Genomic DNA, 20,705 nt, shown 5'->3' with positions numbered 1-20,705 from the left:
GCAAAGCAATTACAGCTAGGACCAAACCATGGGAGTTTACTTTGTGAATAGAGATGTATGTGTTTAGGAAAGTTAAGGTCGATGGCTGTTCATCAAGTGCCTTAAAAACCTGCAGAACTCATTAGTCATTGCTGCTTAATGTCAGCTTTGTTAATTGTTACCTGAAGTATAAACTGTACATCTGGCTGCAGCAGCTTGTATTGCATAAAAATCTGTTGACACTGAAGTGATGTCTGTGGTTGTCATGTAAAAAGTGATTAAGAAACTTGGATTTAAACTTTTATTACGAAAACAATTCAAACGCACAACAAAGATTCTGCTTCTAAAAACATCTTTGGTTACAAGGCTTTCTTGATAGCTGTTAGTCTGTATGAAGATCTCTCTTGTTGCCTTTAAACTGTCAGGTCTGCTTAAGATGGTGCAACAACCCTGTTCATTACCAAACAGGTTAAAGACGCCAAGAGAGCTCCTTCATCTAACGTGAGTCAGTTTTGTAAATCACAAAAACTGGATATTTTAATTCATGCATGCTATGAGTAACCTCAATAAATACAGAATAGAGACTAAATACTTTGGTCAGATATAACCTGCAGGCTGATACTCAGGTGGAGGAGTTTTACACTTCTGTTTTATCCTCTGTGGGGCAAACTGAGATCACCTGGAAGAGCTCATCTTCCTTTAGCATGCTCTGGAACACAGAAACATTGCCATCAAATGTAGGAATTATGGACAGGATAATCACATGGGAACAGCTTGGCCTCCTACCGTCAGATTGTTGATTCCTTCTGAGAACGCTCCAATCTGCCTGACGGTTCCCTCGGAATCTTCCATCTTGTAAAGAAAAAGATGAAGCTCAGATGTTTATAAATCCATCTAGGAAGACTCAGAAGTAGAAACACCTCAGTACCTGCTCCATGGGGTCGAAGGTTTCCTCATAGACGTAGACGTTCCTCTGGAAGCTGCTGCTCTTTGGCATCTCCACATTCATTGGACAGACGTAGTCCTCCCCGTCGTCCTGACGTCTCCTCCTCAGGGAGCCGAAACCACCAAAAGATGAACGTCTTGGCTGGAACAAACAAGAGCCGATCGTTTAAATGGTAGGCTGCTGGTTGGAGAGTTGTTTTATTCTCAAGCAAAATCTGTCTAACATTAGCATTGAGTAAAAGAACAAAGCTGCCCCTGTAAGCTAACCTGCAGTAATCACAGTTGTTCAGGGTGATTAGGTACCTTAACTTTAGCTGTAGCTGTGAGGACCGTGTAATCCGGGTTTTCCAGACACTCCTGTTTGAGCCTTTGAGCTTCAGAGCCGACTAGCAGGTGGAAGTGTGTAGCCAGGTGGCGTCTCAACAGGGTCTTGCTGGGAGGAATGTTGAGCAGGAGGGCGAGCGCTTCCACATTGAATCGGGGCTCCAACACCTTCAAAATACACAAATGTACGGAGGTTAGAGTCAAATCACCTCTGGAGGGACATTTAATCGCGTCAGGTCGTCACCATTAGTCCTCCATGAACTCCGCTCCCCCTAAGGTTGGGAGCGTACTCGGCCAGATCGACGGAGCGGAGCCACTCCATCACTCTGTGGTTGGTCCACTGGGAGATCTCAGCCGGTGTGATGTTGTTCTGTTCAAACTCAAACAAGTTAAAAAGGTTTCATATATGAATGGGAGCAGAAAGGTGGGAGGTGTTTACCTCATCAGAGGGGCGACGTCTCAGACAGTTTGCGTCATAGGAGTTCAGACGCAGGACCTGGATGGCCCTCTTGATGCTGAGGTGATGAAGGACGCTCCCCACCTTCAGAGACAGCAGATCTTCCTGCAGAGGAGGAGAAATACCCTTCAGAGATCAGTTTGGACTCATCTAAATCAGTTCTAGTTCTTTCCAGAATCATAAAAGATGATGGGATGAAGAATCAAAGGTTTTTTTCCTACACAGACTCACCACTGTCATGTAGTGCAACATGCGTCCATCAACTCGAGCCTCATCGAAGTTACTCTTGTACTGCGGGAGGCCGATGTCATCCAGCCACCCTGAAAAAAAATAAAAGATGAACGGCACTGAAGCTCAAACCTTTGCAGGATTCAGCAGGTCTACCGTGAAACACCATCACTCACTGGTGACCCAGTTGTGGTCCAGTTTGCCCTGAAGGTCATCTCCCTCTGAGGAGAGCGCCTGCAGGGCGAGCTGCAGCTTCTTCCTGTGGAGAGGCAGCTTCATTCCCAGCTCCTGAGGATTCACAGTAAATATTACATTCTTCAAAGATGTTTTGCTAAATTTAATCTTTTCTCGAACCATTTGAGGATGAATAAAGATTTCCAGATTAAATCAAGTGAGGATGTCATTTTTCACATCAGGGGAAAAAAAAACAACAACCAACCTTTTCCAAATCATGTTGTGACGCCTGCAGTAAAGTTTGTCCCGATTTGACCCAGTTCTGTCCCTGAGCTGCATACAAGCCGAGGCCCTGCTCCTGTAGCCAGGCAAAAACGTCCTCTTTACTCCACCGAGAGAAAGGAGTGTCCACAGCTCTGAAAATACGAGCAGAATTCCTTTAATCAGGAAAAACAGATCCACTATCAGCAGAAACCTTAACTTCAATTACTAGTAAGAGGCAGAACATAATTTAATCTCAATTTTTTTCCCCCCTCCCATTAAAAACAGGGTGACAGTTGTCTGGGGTCTTTCTGAAACAGGAGCCATGGTTTGATTAACGGGAGATTTTTGCATTTTCACTAAATAGCTTAGCAAAATATTAACTTAGTGGTTCACAGGAAAGCTTAAGGTTTAAAGAAATACTGTCAAGTAATATATCAGGTTAATATACTTTTTAATGCAATTGCATCTATGTCTACGTTGTTTCTTAATTTTTCCTCGATGTTGAAGTCGCCATCTGTATTAAGGGGTTATTTTACTCCTTTTAAGGACTCTAAACCATCCGTTTAGCTCTACTTTCAAAATACTTGAAATTGTCTAAACTGTTTTTTTCTACTCCAAACATGTATCGTTTGAAGAGAGATAGTGGTTTGTAAAACAAAGTCTGTGTTTATTCTGTTAATCAATGTTATGTAGCTTCCATATTTAAACAGATCTAAGGTGGTGAAGGCTCTGATAAGCAGTGTTTGAAAGAATCTCTAATCCAGTTAAGTTTGGGGTACTTCAGATTTTTCATAAAACCAGAAAATAAATAAAATGTTAAGATTCTTGTTTCATAAGTCTCTATGCTATTTTACTGTTACAAATATAGGGTTTAAAAATCTAAGCTAAGATAAGTTAAATGTGCAGAACATCATCTGTAGCATTGAAAAAAAACGGAACAGTACGGAAAGCAGGATGGACCAGACTACAGACGGCATTAGTTGCTGCCTTGTATACGTTAGGTTTGCACATGTTGCCTCCACTGAACACCTACTTGTGCTTTGAGTCTCGTGACCAGCCGAGCCGAGGACCAGCCGTGGCTCTGACTCCGCCCCTCCTGAACTCCGTCTCAGCTCCATCATCCGGGTTGAATGAGGTGGAGTGGCTCCTCTTTAGTCTGCAAGAGACGACCATTTTAATCTACAGAACCGATTTCAGTGCATTCACATTACACTACTCACAATGCTTTACCTGCCAAAGAATTTCCTCAACCCGCTCGACTTCTTCTTGGCTTCAGGAGATGATGGGAGAGGAGCGGCGCGGTGGGATTTTTGGGGAGGAACACCTGCGAGGTCGAGGTGCTCGGTGCCTTTACGTTCTGCCTCGGCTGGTAACAGAGATTTGCAGAAATCGGTTTAAAAATGGTTACCGGTTGCATCTGATGCTATTTTTTCCCTGTCTCACTGATCCTTTTCATATTAAATAGAAATGAATGAATAGAAAAGAATTGGGTTAATTAAGGAAGATGCCAAAAATAAAAAGTGTTCCCTTTGCAGAACCCTGTATTATTAGTCAGTCTTTTTCATTTCTAGCTGCCTCCCTACAGTATACCAGGATCATTCCACTCCAGGTACAGTCTTTAATCACAAACATGGATAGAAACCTGCAGGTAAGTGTTAGATTAAGTTATGCTCACCAAGGTCTGATGAGCCGGCCGTCTGTTTGCCTCCACGTAGCTTAAAAAAGCCGCGGCCAAATGAGGCACGGACCCTCTTGCTGCCAAAACTCCCAACGTTAGTTTTTCCCTTGGAAGAAGAACTGGATCCTGCTTCTCTTTTAACCTGAACAAATAAAAACAAACTGATAAAAATCTGCAGCAAAGAACAGTGTGCTGTGCCATATTTGACCACTAGATGTCAACAGAACTACTTGCATTACAGACAAGAGCAGAGCTTGAAAAATTGTGTATAAATAAATGAAAGGACTGGATGCTACCTGCTCAGTGCTGCTGGTTACAGCCGAACCGTCGCTTTGTGGATCATCTACGGAGCTGAAACAATCAGAAACTTCAGTTAGATAGAAAATTAAGCACGTCAAATGTCAGTTAAGAAAACCTGAAAAAAAAAACAATGTCAGCAGAAGCAAACAACCTTATGACTCAATAAAACTTAAATTGTTGTATCCAGATGAATAAAATATGTTCTTAGATAATCAGGCCTCTGTTGTCTGTAATGCTATCCTCTAGATGAGCAAAAAAATTATATTACAAGACCACTAATAAAAACAGGTTTCTTTAACATGGACACACCTTTAATGTTTTTTTTTTTTTCTAGAAATCAAAGACCAGATAAAATCAATGTCTGGTTTAGGATCTTTATGGTTCAGGTGGAGAGGAAAAAAGCAGTGGCAAAGATTCTCTTATTAGTAAAATATTACAAATAAACAATAAAACCACTTTAAGCCCAACATAAAGAGTGAAATAATTTTTCCCCCTCCTAAACAGCAGCAGGTTCTGGGATTTGAGTTAATGTAAAAAAAAATCCATTGATTTAAGTCAAACTATTTTTTGGGGGGAATTAGAAAAATACATTACCAAAAAAAAAAAAAATGTTTCGGTGGAGTTCAAAAATGTGCAGGATTACAAACCTGCTGAACCTTTTTACACTTTCTCATTTCAGACAAACTAAAATGTATTATATGAGTATGTTTTGTTATAAATTAACTTAAATAAAAAAGAAGGCTTGAACGCTAGTCTTAAGTTATTTACAAAAAAAACATCAGGCACACAGATTTAATCCATTCCCATTAAACTTAAGTTTTATCCTAAAAAAATTACCAAACTAAAAATTTAAAACTAGCTTTTATTTCAATAATAAAAGCTTAATTTCAAGCTTTTAAATATGCTCGTTAAAAAAAACTAAATGTTGCAGCTGATGTTCTACGTTCAGCTAGTTTATCAGTTTTAAATACACATCTAAGAACAAGAAGTGATGAACTGATGTCACCCTAAGCTATGGAAGAAGATAGCTTAGGGGGTGGGCTGGGGTTTATCTTCATAAACAGAAAAATCAACTAATCTACCAGCACTAGTCTCCACCAGCTTTGCATATCTAAACACAGATATTTTGCCCAATATTTGTGCCAAATAGCTGAATGCTGCATGGAAAATGTCTAACCTGTTAAAGCTTCAACACAGATGCTTCATTAGATTTAGCCATTATCATCCTAATCCAAGTATCATTTGATCTAAACAACTTTGAGTGTATCATTTCCTCCACTCTGGTCTTTGCAGTGCCTGGAAGCTTCATCTATTTCTGTCAACTTTGACCAACTTCTCCCTCCCTGCTAAGGAAAAACAACCTAACAGAAGAGTTCTGTCATGAACCATGTATTATCACGTTGAATGGTCTGTTCAGGCTAATGTGTATTTTTTTTCCTCCCACCACAAACTATTTTTGCAAAGTACAATTTTAGTGCCAAGAACATTTTTGTACACTATTGATTATCCACATTTGACACATCTCTATTTTTTTTCCATTTTGCACTAAAGCAATCATTCTATAATGAACATTACACAAAAGCATTGCAGGTCTAAGTTTATGAAACCACAGCAGTAAGAAGACAATTTTCGAAGTTTCAACAGCCAGGAGTCGCCCCCTGCTGACCGTTTTATGAAGTGTAAGGCTTGAGCACTGAATTCAACTTGTCCCAAAACACACACACACAAAAAAATTAAAAGTCCCCCAAAGCAAATAACATTGAAAGATGCTGAATTAGTTATAATAATAAAGTCTACAATTTACCTTTCTGCTGCTTGTAGCTGTCGTTCTCTGTCCAGCTCATTCATTTCAGAAAGGACGGCTATACAAGGTATGGACTGAGAAAACAGAGAAAAAAAAAAATGTCTTTAGTATGTCGCTCAGACAAGAAACATTAACAAAAAAAAAGCCAGAGCAGAAGCTGTGAACTGGGGGATCATTTCAGGGTGGGAGACCGAAGCTGGAGTTTTTCTACAGGAAGTCTCCAGTCGGGGGTTCATCCTGTGTCAGAGCTGTTTGGACAGAGGTTGTGTTTACCTCATCGCAGCTCCTTCCCGTCTCCCCCTCCAACTCCAGGGTGACCTGATCCACCTCCATGGACACGGAAAGCGAGGGATCATCTGTGATATCGGCGTAGTCATCTTCCTTTAGCTTCTCTGTGAGGAAAGCAGTTCACACAGTCATGCACTGAATGACAAATATGCTTTTAATCTCTTTTCAGAGGTCATCCATCCAATGAAGGCTTTAAATCTTTACTACTTACTGAAAAAAGCTCTACAGTAAATGCTTTTAATGATAAATTTGATCATATTTGGGAATGTTACTACTTGATGAGTAAAATCTGCTTTGTGAACAACCCTCTCACCTCTGACCAACTCCTGCACTCTCCTGCACTTCGTCAGCGACTCCTCGAGCTCTTTAATCCTCCTCTCCTGCAAATAAACACAAAAGCTGAAGTGATGATGCATCCTGGCGGGCGGAGTAACCGCCGACATGCCACTCTGTACCTTCTCATCATTCTCCGATGTCAGCAGCTCCAACACCCTCTTCATCTTCACCACCTCTGTATCTGGAAAGATTAAAAAAAAACAAGGTGTTACAGTTGTGTAAGTTTATCCTGAATTCATTGTAGCTCTGAAAGGAGACTGGTTTTGTAGTCATTTTTTTTAACTAAAGCATTTTGTTAAAGTTTTTAAATTATAAATCTAAATGTTAACCATTAATTTACATACACATATATGGATAGACCGATTGATCAATTGACAGATGCATGTATAAATGGAGAGTAAGAGATTTGAACTGATGGAGGGATAAACAAAAACAAACAAAAGGATGGATGGATTGAGTGTACTGAAAACACCTCTGCTCTCATTTCAACATTTTCTTGTTTGAACAAATAATCCTAGCCTGGGTGCCAGTCAGAACTTAGTCCCGCCCACAAGGTTTGAGTTCGGGGAAGTTCGGTCTGGCTCTGCTCCATAGTAGCGCGAGTATTAAAGCCCACTGTCAGGCGATCCAATCAAATTGTCAGGGCGGACTTTATACGATTATGGACAGATGATCAAGAGTAACGTAATCAACCACGTGACCAAAGCGCGCTAGGGTGACAACAATAATGGCTGCCGCTGGAGAGTTTGGGTGAGTAGATTCTGCTATTAGGTCTGTTCTAGAAGATATCGACAGCAAATTAATTTTAAAAGAGGAACAGAGAAACGCGATCAAGGCTCATCTTCTTATTCTAGGCGTGAAACTGCACGCTTTGATTTTTGTGGACAACAACTATGCCTCGCTTAACATACGTCACGCACTCCGTTGCTCTTATTGGTTGTAGGTCTATCCAATTGAGTGCAGAGGCATTATTTTTCCTGGTTCGTTCGAAACACGCCCCATAATCACAGCTCTATGGATCAGTATCAGACTCATATTCTGACTAGAATTGAGTCGGACTACGTCAGGCTAAAATAATCCCTGTAGAACCTGTGAATTTAACTGAGCTAATGAGCTCGAGTCCTTCAGGATTCAATCCTGCTTCATGTCGTCTCGACATGTAAACAAAGACGCCTGCTGACTTCAGGGAAGAGCAACATCATTTTGTTGTTCAAATTCGTCTTAAGAAATCTTTCCCAAAGCAGTACAGTCAGACAGAAACCAGACAAAAACCTAAAGGGACCCACTGAGTTTGATGCCGCCTCCTTTAGAACCCTGCATTCCTCTGCCAGCTGCAGGGATAAGATAAGGTCAGCTGTGGGTGGAAGGAGTAAGACAGTCTGATGTGTTCGAGGTCGATTCTCCAGACAGGGAGATAAGGGCCGATTAACAACAACATAAATATGAATTTAAATGCAAGATGGAAACTAATTAATAAAGAGAAAACTCCAGGGGAGCTGAATAACGTAGGAATGTCAACATTTTCTTAAATAATCCTTCCATCCCAGAAAATTAAAAGTTAAAGTGCATGAAATGAGAAAAGCGGAAAGAGGAATTCATCCTGTTATGAAAACAACTCGCACCTCTCTCTCCCCCAGTAATTCTGTTGTGGGCCTCCCCCTTCAACCTTCTTAGTTCCTCGTCCTGCTCCTCCAGATGCCTCTGCAGATCATGCAGCTCCTCCTGCAGAGAAGAGCCATCAAAATACTCAAACCACAGCAACAGGAAAATATAAGAAAAAACAAACGAACATAAGAACAACTAGTTTACTTGTGTCTGAATTTCTGCACACAAAAAAAAACAAAATATTCCCCAGTAACATTTCTATTTCAGTTCTTTCCAGCTTTTTGTTTCATACTTTTTCCGAATGCTCCAGATTTACAAAAACCTCTGTTATAGTTCACACCAAATGATTTCAAAGTGGGTTTCCGTCGCTTGCTTAACTTAGACAGAAATTTGCATCGAGAGCGAAAAGCTCCTCTCCTCCTGCTTTACAGCGTCACCAAAAAGAAGAAGCTTCTTCTATATCTGCTGCCTGCTGGTTGTAACCCAGAATGGCGAACATGGATTTAGCCGAGTGAGTCACAGTAGTTTTATCCATTATGGAAAGCTGAACAGGGACTTTGGTGTTGTTGCGTTCAACCAGATCCTTTGGAGATGAGGTCCCAAAACAACAGATTTAAGGCGCGGCTGCGCGCTGGAGCTCAGCCAGGGGCAGCAGGAATCCGGACAGAGTGACCTAGAGTGGGGGAGAGGCGGCACCCGGCTGGGGCGCGCTCTGGAACTAAGATGATAAATGATTTTAATAGTCCTTTCAGGTGCTACATTTTCTTCATTTTATTAACTTCACTCTGTGTCAACATTATTTTTTCTTTCTTCCAAAAAAACAAAAAAGCTTCGCCTCCACTGTGCACCCGCCCACTGAGTCCCTGATTAATTTACACAAATAGCTAAAAGTGCATCCCTGGATGTGCCTTTACCTACGGGTAATATGGAGATGGATCGCTCTGATCGCTGAAATCTTGTTTGGTGGGAACGCAGCATTCCAACGTTCAACAGATGAAGCTCCTGATCCAGCTGAATGTGATTCCGTGTTGTTTAGGTTGCAGCTTTTCATTCCATGACATGTACCTCTCAGAGAAACCCTGATGTTGTGCATGAAGCACAAACGGCCGTTCGATATGCACAGTTTGTGCTGGATAGAGGAGAGACTCCAGTCTCACTATATTTTAAGTAAGGCTCGTTCACACCACAGCCTGCAGTGACCCAAATCAGATTTTTTTTTTACCCATATGAGACCTGGATCTGATCTTTTCATGACTGTCTGAACAACACAGATCTGATTTCTTCCATTGCGAACCAGGCCGCTTGGCTACGTGGTCCTGAATCCGCTACGAATCTGATCTTTTCAAATGCATCCATCCGACCTGAATGTCATTAATACCCGACAGTGGTCACTCTTCTGCTCCTTGCTACGCAGAAGTGGCAAGAAAACAGCAATGGTGGACGATAATGCAGAGAGTAGTATTTATGTTTAACACTCTTGGAAAGATTGAGTTTTTAAGGCTGAGAAAAATGTTCTCCAGCACTACCCTCCATGTTTACTTCTGTAAACACAGAGCATGCTTGCTTGTGACGTCATTGCATCTTCTACTGCGCATGCGGGACACTTAAGTTGTATGAATGCAGTTCCCACAGGGGATCACATACAAGTCGCATATATTAAATGATTGATTTTTAATTAAAAAAAATTGAGCATCAAGGCCTGCAGTGTGAACGTAGTCTAAAAGATTTGAAGAAAGACAAACTGGGAACACCTGCTATATTTTATTGGAATAATAAAAGAAGCAAAATATTTAAAACCTGCAGTTCTACCTTGCATAATGTTCGGCTAGGTTTGTCTTTAGCTAAAATCCTCAATTTTTTTATGATTGAGAAACCGAAACAAAGCAGCAACACCATAGGTTTCATCTTCATCTTAGCATGCTTAATGTAAAGGAATTTCATTCGAGCCAATGAGTCGATGCAATCAACTCGTTTTCCTTAGATAGAAAACTTCGAATCAATTTGACTGGATGATCTGTTGAACTGTAAAGAGCCTTGAGATGACATGTGTTGTGAATTGACGCCAGAGATGGCAAAAGTACTCACTTTCTGTACTTGAGTAAAAGTACAGATACTTGTGTTAAAAAATACTCTGGTAAAAGTGGAAGTACTGATTAAACTTCTTTACTCAAGTAAAAGTAACAAAGTACAGGCTTGTAAATTTACTTAAAGTATAAAAGTAAAAGTAGAAACCACTTTTTTCATGCCGTTGCCTACATTTTAAATGGATGTCTGCCAATAGGACTAGATCTCCGTTGTGTTCATTTTCAATCATCTCGTCGTCCATGCTACTATGCTAACGCCACCGCCACCAAGCTGCAATGATTTGCCGCGAATGAATACCGCCGAATCTGTCGATTCATCTTGTAGTGGTGCGTCAAATGAAACGTAGATTCCCATCCAATTAGATTGAATTTGGTATTGATGACGTGAAAAATAATAACTGATTCTTGAGAGTCGGGACAAAACATGTCCCACATAAAAAATTCTAATTTATAGCAAAAAAATAAATAAATTCATCATGATTTACATACTTACAAAGTTAAATCTAAAGAATTTTATATACCTATCGGATTTTTAGAATAAACTTTTTTATCTTTTTGGGGAAAATTTGTTTAAATATGTTTTCTTTGGTTAGGATGTCCATGTTATTTTACTTGTCCTCAGCAATAGGTCACAATATTAACCATCCCAAAAAACTTAAAAATGCTCTAAAATTGTGAAAACAGAAATATCAAATAAAAAATAAGGGGTATAAATATAAAAAACAATACATGAAGTCAACATTAAACTGTATTTTCCATAAAAATCTGCCTATTAAAGTTGTGTCCTCAGTTTCTGTCAACTCCGTCAGATTTTTTCATAAAGCTCTTTAAATCAGGCAATAGCAAGGTCAGCTATATCTCTGAGGACCCCTCTTTATCTCCCTGTCTGTGGTGAATGCAACACTACCACACATGATCTGGTATGTTTTAATTTTTTTAATATTTGAGACAAAGAATGTCAATATTCCTATGGTCACAGCTGCACATTGTCAATACTGTCTTTCAGTTGAGATACTTTTTTTTAAACCATAGTGGATTGAATTTAAGCATTTTAGTGAGGTTATTGAAACAGCTAGCAAATGAGGAAAAAGTATCTAGCTGCAGTGTACAATACATGTTTTGGAGGGAAAATACATGCCCTTACGTCAACTCCGTCAGACGTCAACTCTGTCAGGTTCTATGTCTGACGGAGTTGACCTGTAAGCTGACGGAGTTGACAAAACCACCAATGACCTCTTAATGTGCAAATATAATATTTGTGAATATAGTGAAAGGTTAAACTGATATTTCAAGGTTTTATTTACACATAAACGCACATTCATAGCATGCATTACATTATTTAACCATATGCATCTGACTTGTAGAGAATGGGCAGGCAGTTGTCTGCTTATTATTGTGTTACGTGTAACTTTGCCAGCACTTTCATATGTGTATATATATTTATATATGTAGAGACAGAGAAAGGGAAATGAGAGGCCAATGTGTAGATTATCACAACATCTGGTTATGAAAACTACATACTGCACCCAGTGGATTTTAGATCTATCCATTCATCCATCAGTCAATCATCATATCATGTAAATAAAAATCTGATTCTATAGTTTTATTCAAGTAAATTTTTCTTTATTTCAATTTGTATTGTAGGAAAAAATGGCTAGACAGAAATTGTCAGTTGAGGAGAAAAGAAGAAGAAATAGAGAGTACCAACGAAAGAGAAGAGAAAAATTAAACAATGACCAAGAGAGCAAGCATGCTATGCAAGAGAAGGAAAGACAAAGGTGGAAGAAGAGAGTTAAAGACAGAAAAGTAATACAAATAGACGATATGGGAGACAGGGCAAAGAGGAATTGTAGGAAGTATTGGAGAGAGGCACAGAAAAGGTCCAGAGAGAAAAGATACAATGAAGATGCAGTGCTGAAGGCACACACCCCACCAGATAGTCCGCAACATCAGGATATTCAAGAATACAACGCCAGACACAGCAGACAGTCACTCAGACAGAAAAGGGAGAGAAATAAAACAAGAAAAAGGCATTAGAGAGAAATAAAAACTTTGAAAGAGAAGCTTAAGAAGGTAACAAAGCAAAGAAACAGAATGAGAAAGAAAATATATCGAATTAGAAGCGCTACAAATAAAACAATACTTGACTCCCCAGGCACAGAAACAAAGAAGATGCTATCAGGAAGCAACATAAGGAATCCAAAAATTAAGAAAGCCCTTCTATTCCACAACATCCTCAGAAGAGAGCTGAAGAAAAACAAACAAACTCCTGGGCCACGGCTTCGGGAACCAGCACTAAGTGTGTCATCGGGCAAAATTCTCAAAAAGTATCGTCTCCTTCATCAAATCCACCAGTTTGGGATAACCTACAAGTTAATGAGAGGAAAGAAACGGGCAAAGAAAAAGCCAACATTCCTAATGGGAATAACCGAGACTGTAAAGGATTTCTTCCTGAACTATGCACGTGTTACAACTGATAAGACTGACACCATCACTAGGAATAAGATAAAGCAGCAGAGAATGATCCTGGCAGACTCCATGATCAACTTCCACTCTGATTTCCTCATTAGGAACCCCACTGTGAAGCTGAGCTATTCTTCTTTCTGTGCTCTGAAACCATTCTATATTACAGCACCAAAAGCATCTGATCGTAAGACATGTCTATGTCAAAAGCATGAAAATGCATACTTAATGCTTGAGGTCCTTAGAACGTTTGGAGTTGTGAAGTCAAACAAACTAGATGACAGTTTTCAGTTAGTTTGTTGCTCTCCAGCAAGTGAGGCCTGCCTTCTTCGCACATGTTCACGATGTCTAAACAAAGGAACAGTTACAACTCAAGAGCAAGACAAAATCCATGTTCAATCTGGACACACATGGATCCAGTCCTAAAAGATATCAAAACGAGATATCCACAGGTCACCACCGTGCACTTTTGGTCCGATGGTCCAAGTAAACAGTATAAGAACAAGAAGAATTGTTTCCTTCTGTCTTGTATCCCCCCTACACTTGGGTTTGAAAGAGCAACATGGAACTTCTTCCCCACTTCCCATGGTAAGGGCGCACCAGACGGCATTGGCGGAAGAGTAAAAAGAACAGCTGACAACCTGGTCTTGAGAGGAAATGATGTGACAGATGGACACACATTCTTTGAAAAGGTCTCAAACAGTCTGAAGAGCATTCAGCTGTATCACATTGCAGAAGAAGACATGCAAAGATATGATACACTTCTCATGCATCCTCTAAAACAGGTTCCCTCAACAAGACGAATACACCAGGTCATCCCACATGAGAACAGGATCCAGCACAGAAAATGATCCTGCTTTTGCAGCAAGATGTTGGTTTGCCAGTGCTTCAGTCCAGCTACCTTCTATTTTCATGGCTACCCAGAGGAACAGCAGAGTCATACAAAGAGGGCAGGGAAGAAAATGCCTTTGGCCCTGTTGTTGGAGGAGATGGAAAAAGAGATGGGAGCAGGGGGAGAGGATATGGAAATGGAAGATGTAATGGACGAGGGGTTGGATGAGGAGCCTCTGAAAGGTCCTGAGGGTACTGTGACAGTAACAACTATTAGCAGCCTTAATAATAGAGACTGGCTAGCAGTAATATATGATGACCACTGGTGGCTAGCCAAGACCATTGCTGTGGATACTGAGCATCAAGATGTGAAAGTGGAGTTTCTGCATCCCCATGGTCCAACAGCAAAGTATCAGCCTAAGCTTCTCACAAAGGATGTCTGTTTCTGCCCAGTTGAAGACATCATAGTGAAACTAATGGGAAATGCATCACCAGTCAAATTAAGAAAACGAGAGATCTACAGCATAGCCCCTGATGTGACGGACTTTATAGAGAGGGAGCATGTCCGACGCCTGCTGCTCAAGGCAGAAGTGCAGATTAGACAAAAATGAAAGCTTAAGTAACCTACTTGAACCTAATTCTAAGATACAGATATTGTGTTGCAGTATTTTTGTCAAACGATGTCAATTTAAGATCACACCAAGTATAAAGTAGGCAGTACAAACACACACACACACAACACACACACACACCACTTCAAAGTAAATGGCTACTTACAAAGGAGGAAAGGAAGAGAAGAACAGGTGGATGAGAAGATGAAGAGAAGAAAGTGGTATAGGGGAGGCAGATGAAAATAGAGGGGAAGGAGGGCCCCTTGTTTTCCTTTTTTTTTTTGATGGTTGGAAACGGTGTAATTTATAATAGTTAGAAACGTTGTATGTGCAATATGTTTATTATAGTTTGCTTTACAGTAAGTTAAATTCTCTATTAACAAGGGGTAGTTTTAGTAGTAGTGGTCAAAGAGCAAATCTGTTCATTCAATCAGCAATGCACGCATTTTTTGTCAACACCGTCACTTTTTCGTCAACACCGTCAGATCTTCGTCAACAGCGTTGGCTGTATGTTTTTGTAAATTTTTGGGGAGAAAAAATATTCTTCCTTCAGTTTATGTTGTTTTTGTAATAAAGGACCATCTGATCTACATCCTCTTATGTTTTATTTATTCAAGGAACTTGTTTTTACAACATTGAAATTAAAATCAAAGTTTGAAAATGCTAATATTTAGAAATCTGAGTTTTCAAAATAGTGTGAAATCACAACTTAAGTTTATACATTATGTTTTTTTTTTACATATAGTACTTAAACATTATTACAGTATACTTCAGAACTTTAGATTCTTGTATGATTGGAAGAATAAAAATTGTATACTTTTTAGTGTCTCTGACGGAGTTGACACAAATCCAGCTCTGAAGGGAAACATGTTTATTTGTTAAAAATGTGTTTTTATGTAGAACCTGTTCCTTAACATAGTTAAATAACTAAGACCTTTCTCTGCAGAAAAATATCACTCTAATTGATATAGTGTGTATTTTTAAAAATATTTTTTTAAAACGTGTTTTGTCCTGACTCTCAAGAATCAGTGAATGGTAACTCCATTGAAATGATTCAAAACTAAAGTAACGAGCCAATTTTTTAAAATGTAAGGAGTAGAAAGTACAGATATTTCTGTAAAAATGTAAGGAGTAGAAAGTACAGATATTTCTGTAAAAATGTAAGGAGTAGAAGTAAAAAGTTGCCATAAAAATAAGTAGTAAAGTAAAAATATCAGAAAAATCTACTTGAGTACAGTAACAAAGTATTTGTACTTCGTTACTTCCCATCTCTGATTGACGCTATATAAATAAACTGAATTAAAATTGAATTGAATCTACACCAAGACCTCTCATGCTTTGTGCCTCCTATGTAATGAACAAATTATTTTACCAAGTTAAGTGGACACTATTAACAAATTATTAGATTTAAAAAGTGGATAAGTTAGCGTTTTAATTTCAACTACCTGATTTATGCAAATAGCAGCATTCAGTGAAAGCTAATTGACTCTACCACGCTGGTTAAATAAATGGACAGTCACTGCACTGAAGGAATACAGATTTCACACAACTACTTATAAGATCAATGTTCAGAAAAATGGTGAATTAAAATTAAAAGCTAAATAAACTAGATTTCTGTAGCAGTCATTGAGGCACTTACAAAAAGTGTGATGAAAGTCAGGAAAGCAGTGTGCAGCAGGAGAGAAGCAGGAGTTGTTAGAAAGAAGAAAAAGGCTTGAGATCAAACCTTCACCCCATCTCCAGTGAAGCGCTTTGAGTTCCCCTTTGGATGCTTGAGAGGTAAGCAGGTTGCAGAAAGGCATAAAAAAAAAAAAAAGAATCACAGGGAGAAGGGGATGAAAAACAGGAGCAAAGGCAAGTGATCAAGAAGGAAATGATGAGTCAGGAAAATCAGAAGAGGGTCCATTTCAATTATAGCACCTTCTTCCACTGACGTTATAAACACTCACTTTGGCTCCTTTTAGCTTCTTCTCACACTGCAGTCTTTCATTCTCTATGTCCGTCATCCTAAACCTCAGGTCTGTCACTTCCTGGTACAAACCCTGGGGAGATAAAATAAAAATAAAAAACTCAAAAGAACGGTAGACACCATGCAGAACATGAGACTACATCACACACACGCAAAAAATAAATAAATAAATCAGGCCTTGATTGTTTTTAACACTAACATACAGCCAGGTCAGATGGTTTACTTTCTGCCTTATGGCCTTTCATAATCTGCCAATACAAAAAGGTGCAACCTCCTTCCAAGCCAGCTGAAAGCCTCGGCTGGGCCTGGGACAAACGCTAAAGACTTGAACAATTTTTAAGTAATCTTTTCTGCAAACAAAAGAAACATATTTAACAGTTAATTCAATAAGTTTATTTATTTATTAAGACCTAAAGTGTAGCAGCTTAACAAAGCTGAAAAGAAACTGGGTCAGCGGCATTACCTGTTAGAAGGAATGGTTGGTGGGGTACTTCCCAATTAACCTGACTCCGCCAGATGGATTTGCTCCGCATATCCATCTGGAAACCTTCCGTTGAAGTAATTTTGGGAAGGGGCGAAAATACTGGTTAGCTGATTGGCCTATGTTGGTGATAGACGGGCCAAATAAACTAATCAGATCAACGAAGCATATGACGTAACAGAGCGACGACAAAGAGGAGCCAATTGATAGATCAAACTCTTGCCGAAACCAGTCGGGAGAAGAGCAAAAACATCTTTTCCTCTGAAAAAAGCCTCCAGAGCAGTGTTTTGCTCTTCGTTCAGTGAAGAAATACCCTGTAATTCCGATAAAACTTGCTCGATAGCCAAGCCAACGCTAGTTTAATCGGCTGAAGCCGCCATGTTCTTTAGACTGAACTGTCGCGCTTCTCGTTGCGTCACACCTCAACCCGCCTCAAAGCCAACGCTGATTAGACGTTCGTTTGGTGAACTGCTCCAAATTTTCTTCAACGGAGAGTCTCCAGTCTGATTTGCAAGTGGATTCTTGAAAGCTCGCGAGATCAGGATGGTCTCACGAGGCTACTTCCCAATACTATAGTGAATATTCAAAATGAACATTAGGAAAATATTTTATGAAACTTAAGAGTAAAGCCACAATTTCCTTGCAAAGATCTTTGAAAAATAATCATATTTGTTGCAAAAGATGTAGGTGCCTGATTCCTGCCTTTCAATTGCTGAAAGTTTCAATAAACTTTCAGCAATTTCAGGAAATATTTTCTCATTGTCATACTGGGGTTCTATGTGGAGAATTCAGAGGGAAGAGCTTTATTTAATACCAATCAGGCCGTAGCATAACTAAATATGGAAAAAAGTGCAGTGCTTTGAATACCTTCCAGAATTACTGTTTGGATTATTGACAAATAGTAAATCATCTGCACCGTTTCCAAACCAAACATACATGCAACTAAAATCTTCAACTGAAAAGCAGCAACTCTGATATTGGAGATAAAAAATGTTTTGGTTCATCTGATTTTGGATCATTTCTGTGTTTAGTCTGTGATGCTGATTAATGGCAGAGAAACAGCTGCCTGTAAAACGACACTAAGAGGGAGCTCTAATAAACTGAGTGTGTCGGTCGGGTGCTGAAAAGATCATTAGTGATTAAAGATTATGTAGATTTTATTGACAACTGGATTTGAGGACTGTGGAATAAAAAATTCACAGATGAGTAAAAGGTCTATGCTTCCTTTTTACTGTTGGAGTTGGAAAATATATTATATTCCAAACAGAACTGAGACTATGGAAAGATTTCTCTGGACAGATGGAATCTGAGTGGGGGGGTTGTGTGTCAGGAAACAGCTGCTTGAGTTAGTAGAGAGTTTAGGCCTCCTTACTGGACCCCTAAAATAAAAAAAAACACCTCCAACCGACACCACATGACAGATCCAAGTGCCCAAGCGAATGGCTGATTTTATAAACAATGACTGGACAGCTGCCAGGAGTCGTGGTGCAGGTGCAGCTTTTAAAGAGCCCTCGATCTGCTCTATTTCACAGCATCTAAGTGCCTTTTCTACATGGCAGGTCCTACCTCATTGCCCCTGTGGTCTCTCTCCAAAGCAGTCAGCTTCAGCTTCAGGCTCGACACCTCGGTCATCAATTCCAGCTTCTGGGTCTCCAGCGCTGTCCGGTTTAACAGCTCCTGAGGATCAACCTTATTCGTCAGTTCAGCAGCACCAATGTAATCATAAGTTCAGGCCTATTGTGTAGCTGTAGCTGTTCTGGGAGTGGATGCTTTGTGCCTGTTTGAGTAAGATTGCTGCCCTTTGCTGCTGTTAGATGCTATGAAAACAGGCCCTCTACAACTCAACATAAAAACACTTATTTACATCACACAATTAATAATGCCTCATAAATCCTTTTTGTAGAGGAAAACCGTTCTGAAACATAAGCAACTAGAAAAGAGTGCAGACCTTCGTTGAGCAGAAAACTTCCCCCCGTACTGTGACTTACAGCTATACAGTAGCTAAAACACGCCCTTGATCTGGATAAAATTTTAATGAATTGTTCCTTGGAATGAGGCACAGATTTGGTATAGTTTTCCTTAAAATCTTTTTCATAAATGTATAAATAGAGCACAACTTGCGTCTGCAGCCTTTGGTGTCTGTTCTGCTTTCCTTCATTTGCTCTGCAATCTGCTCCCTTTTTAGATCTGAAGATCAAGACTCCGTTTTTCTGTGTTCTTGTATTCTTTTTCTTATTATAATACCTCCGGACTTGTTGAGTCCAAAGCTAAAGCTGTCAATAGTCACTGTTATCCCAAATTATCAACATTCCAAGTTATTTTGTACTCAGACAGACAAACTCCCATAAAAACATAACCTCATTGGCAGAGATGACCATCAGCTAAATGTGCTGAAACACCATGACAGGATGGAATAAATAAACCAGTAGCTTCATGATAGTCTCACCTGTTGAAGTAGCTCCTCAGCAGCATTTAGCTTTTCCCGATGAAGCTCCAAACTTTTGTCCAAATCCCGAATCTTTTCTCCCTGCACCTCCACCTGGTCTGTTAGCACACTGACCTGCACAGTCAAAGCAGCCTACATCTGATCAAAATGTTCAAAAATCTTTGAGGTGAATAACCTAAATAAAACAAAAACAGGAATACTTTTTGTATTCCTCAGTTTTGTTTCTGACTTAGTCCTAAAATCACGAACCCAGAACCAGGAAAGTGTGATCTACAGAACCATCTAAACTTCCCTTGCAAAGAGAGGAAAACTGCTCCTAAAACAAACATGTTCTTAGGAACTTTTTAATCAAAAAGAAAAAAAAAGAAAAAAAGAAATTCAACTTGATTTAACATTGAAAAAATTGTGGCCAGAACTGGATGGAATAAATGAAATTTATATATTAATTTCTTTATAATGCATTAAAACATAATTTTCAACATGAATCTATTTTCCTGTCTTTTAAACACCCGTCTATATTTGTTGAGTGCAAAAAAACAATGTTTGAAAAAGGAAAAATGGCCTAAATCAGACATTTATGGCACAGCTAAATACATACACTATTTATACAATCACACCAAATTGCATAATTAGAAACAATTGTTCTGTTTTGCAGCAATGAATGGAAGCTTTTTCTTCACCAACCTGAAGAATAAGACATTCTTTGTCGCTCTCCAGCCGTGAAAGACGCTCTTGATAGACTGCCTCAGAGCTGTGGACGTTGGTCTGACAGAGAAACAATAGCTGATCATTTCTGCGGTTAGGAGGTTAAAATAAAAACATCTAGGGCATAATTATATAAAAAAGCATCCATTTGCTATTTTCTTTTCATTGTGCACCACAACAAAGGACCTGAAATGAAGCAATCAAGTCAACATGAAAGAAAAATAAATGACAGAATCCTAAGACTGTTTTAAATTTGGAAATCTTCTGAATGAACCTGGAGTTTCCCTGTGATCAGATGGACGCTTTACTGCTGATAACTCTTTACTGTACTCCCTGCCTTTATTTCAGTCTAAAGCATTTAGAAAAAGCCTAATAAAGTCAAAATATGCAGGAAGAAAATCTGAATACTGGCTAGGAGTCTGAGGATGCCTTGACTGCACATTTTAGGACATCGTCGACCATCCAGTGTGCCATTTGAACAATGAATAAATTATTTAAATACACATTTAAAGCTGATGGTAAACAGCAATGAAAATTCTCTAAATATCTGGATAAACTAAGGAAAATTATTTTGAACATGCGCTAAAAAAGTATAAATATTAAAGGTATAGTGGAAATATTTTTTCAAAATTTTTTAAAAGACCCGCCCTCTCCACTTAAAAAAGAAAAACAAAAAATGCACATGCACAAACACGTACCTGCTCCTGAATGGAAACGCCTATTAAACACGAGC

The 20,705-nt window shown here is 39.3% G+C and overlaps 1 protein-coding gene across 3 annotated transcripts in view; it reads right to left on the bottom strand.

Moving 5' to 3' along the window:
* Nucleotides 1–266: 266 nt before the first annotated feature.
* The window catches only part of LOC119781026 (liprin-beta-1-like), a 38,273-nt gene continuing 17,834 nt past the window's right edge, over nt 267–20,705 (bottom strand). For 2 of the 3 annotated variants that reach the window (XM_038281323.1, XM_038281320.1), the window contains exons 4-26: nt 19,952–20,032; nt 19,268–19,381; nt 18,388–18,498; nt 16,321–16,413; nt 16,098–16,142; nt 8,400–8,499; nt 6,897–6,958; nt 6,755–6,821; nt 6,427–6,545; nt 6,154–6,227; nt 4,346–4,400; nt 4,047–4,191; nt 3,602–3,737; nt 3,405–3,527; nt 2,373–2,523; nt 2,110–2,221; nt 1,937–2,025; nt 1,688–1,810; nt 1,493–1,618; nt 1,228–1,416; nt 908–1,066; nt 766–831; nt 267–688 (exon numbers count right to left, since the gene is read on the bottom strand). In XM_038281323.1, the coding sequence (XP_038137251.1) occupies nt 617–688; nt 766–831; nt 908–1,066; nt 1,228–1,416; nt 1,493–1,618; nt 1,688–1,810; nt 1,937–2,025; nt 2,110–2,221; nt 2,373–2,523; nt 3,405–3,527; nt 3,602–3,737; nt 4,047–4,191; nt 4,346–4,400; nt 6,154–6,227; nt 6,427–6,545; nt 6,755–6,821; nt 6,897–6,958; nt 8,400–8,499; nt 16,098–16,142; nt 16,321–16,413; nt 18,388–18,498; nt 19,268–19,381; nt 19,952–20,032 (2,412 nt within the window). In that variant the 3' untranslated portion in view covers nt 267–616. The remainder of the gene's footprint in view (nt 689–765; nt 832–907; nt 1,067–1,227; nt 1,417–1,492; nt 1,619–1,687; nt 1,811–1,936; nt 2,026–2,109; nt 2,222–2,372; nt 2,524–3,404; nt 3,528–3,601; nt 3,738–4,046; nt 4,192–4,345; nt 4,401–6,153; nt 6,228–6,426; nt 6,546–6,754; nt 6,822–6,896; nt 6,959–8,399; nt 8,500–16,097; nt 16,143–16,320; nt 16,414–18,387; nt 18,499–19,267; nt 19,382–19,951; nt 20,033–20,705) is intronic. The other variant, XM_038281321.1, reaches the window with a different exon arrangement.

The sequence above is a fragment of the Cyprinodon tularosa genome, unplaced genomic scaffold (assembly GCF_016077235.1).
Source record: "Cyprinodon tularosa strain WSP-4 unplaced genomic scaffold, ASM1607723v1 ctg17, whole genome shotgun sequence".
Taxonomy (NCBI): domain Eukaryota; kingdom Metazoa; phylum Chordata; class Actinopteri; order Cyprinodontiformes; family Cyprinodontidae; genus Cyprinodon; species Cyprinodon tularosa.
The sequence above is the reverse complement of the archived record's forward strand: the minus strand, read 5'-3'. Positions and strand labels throughout refer to the sequence as shown.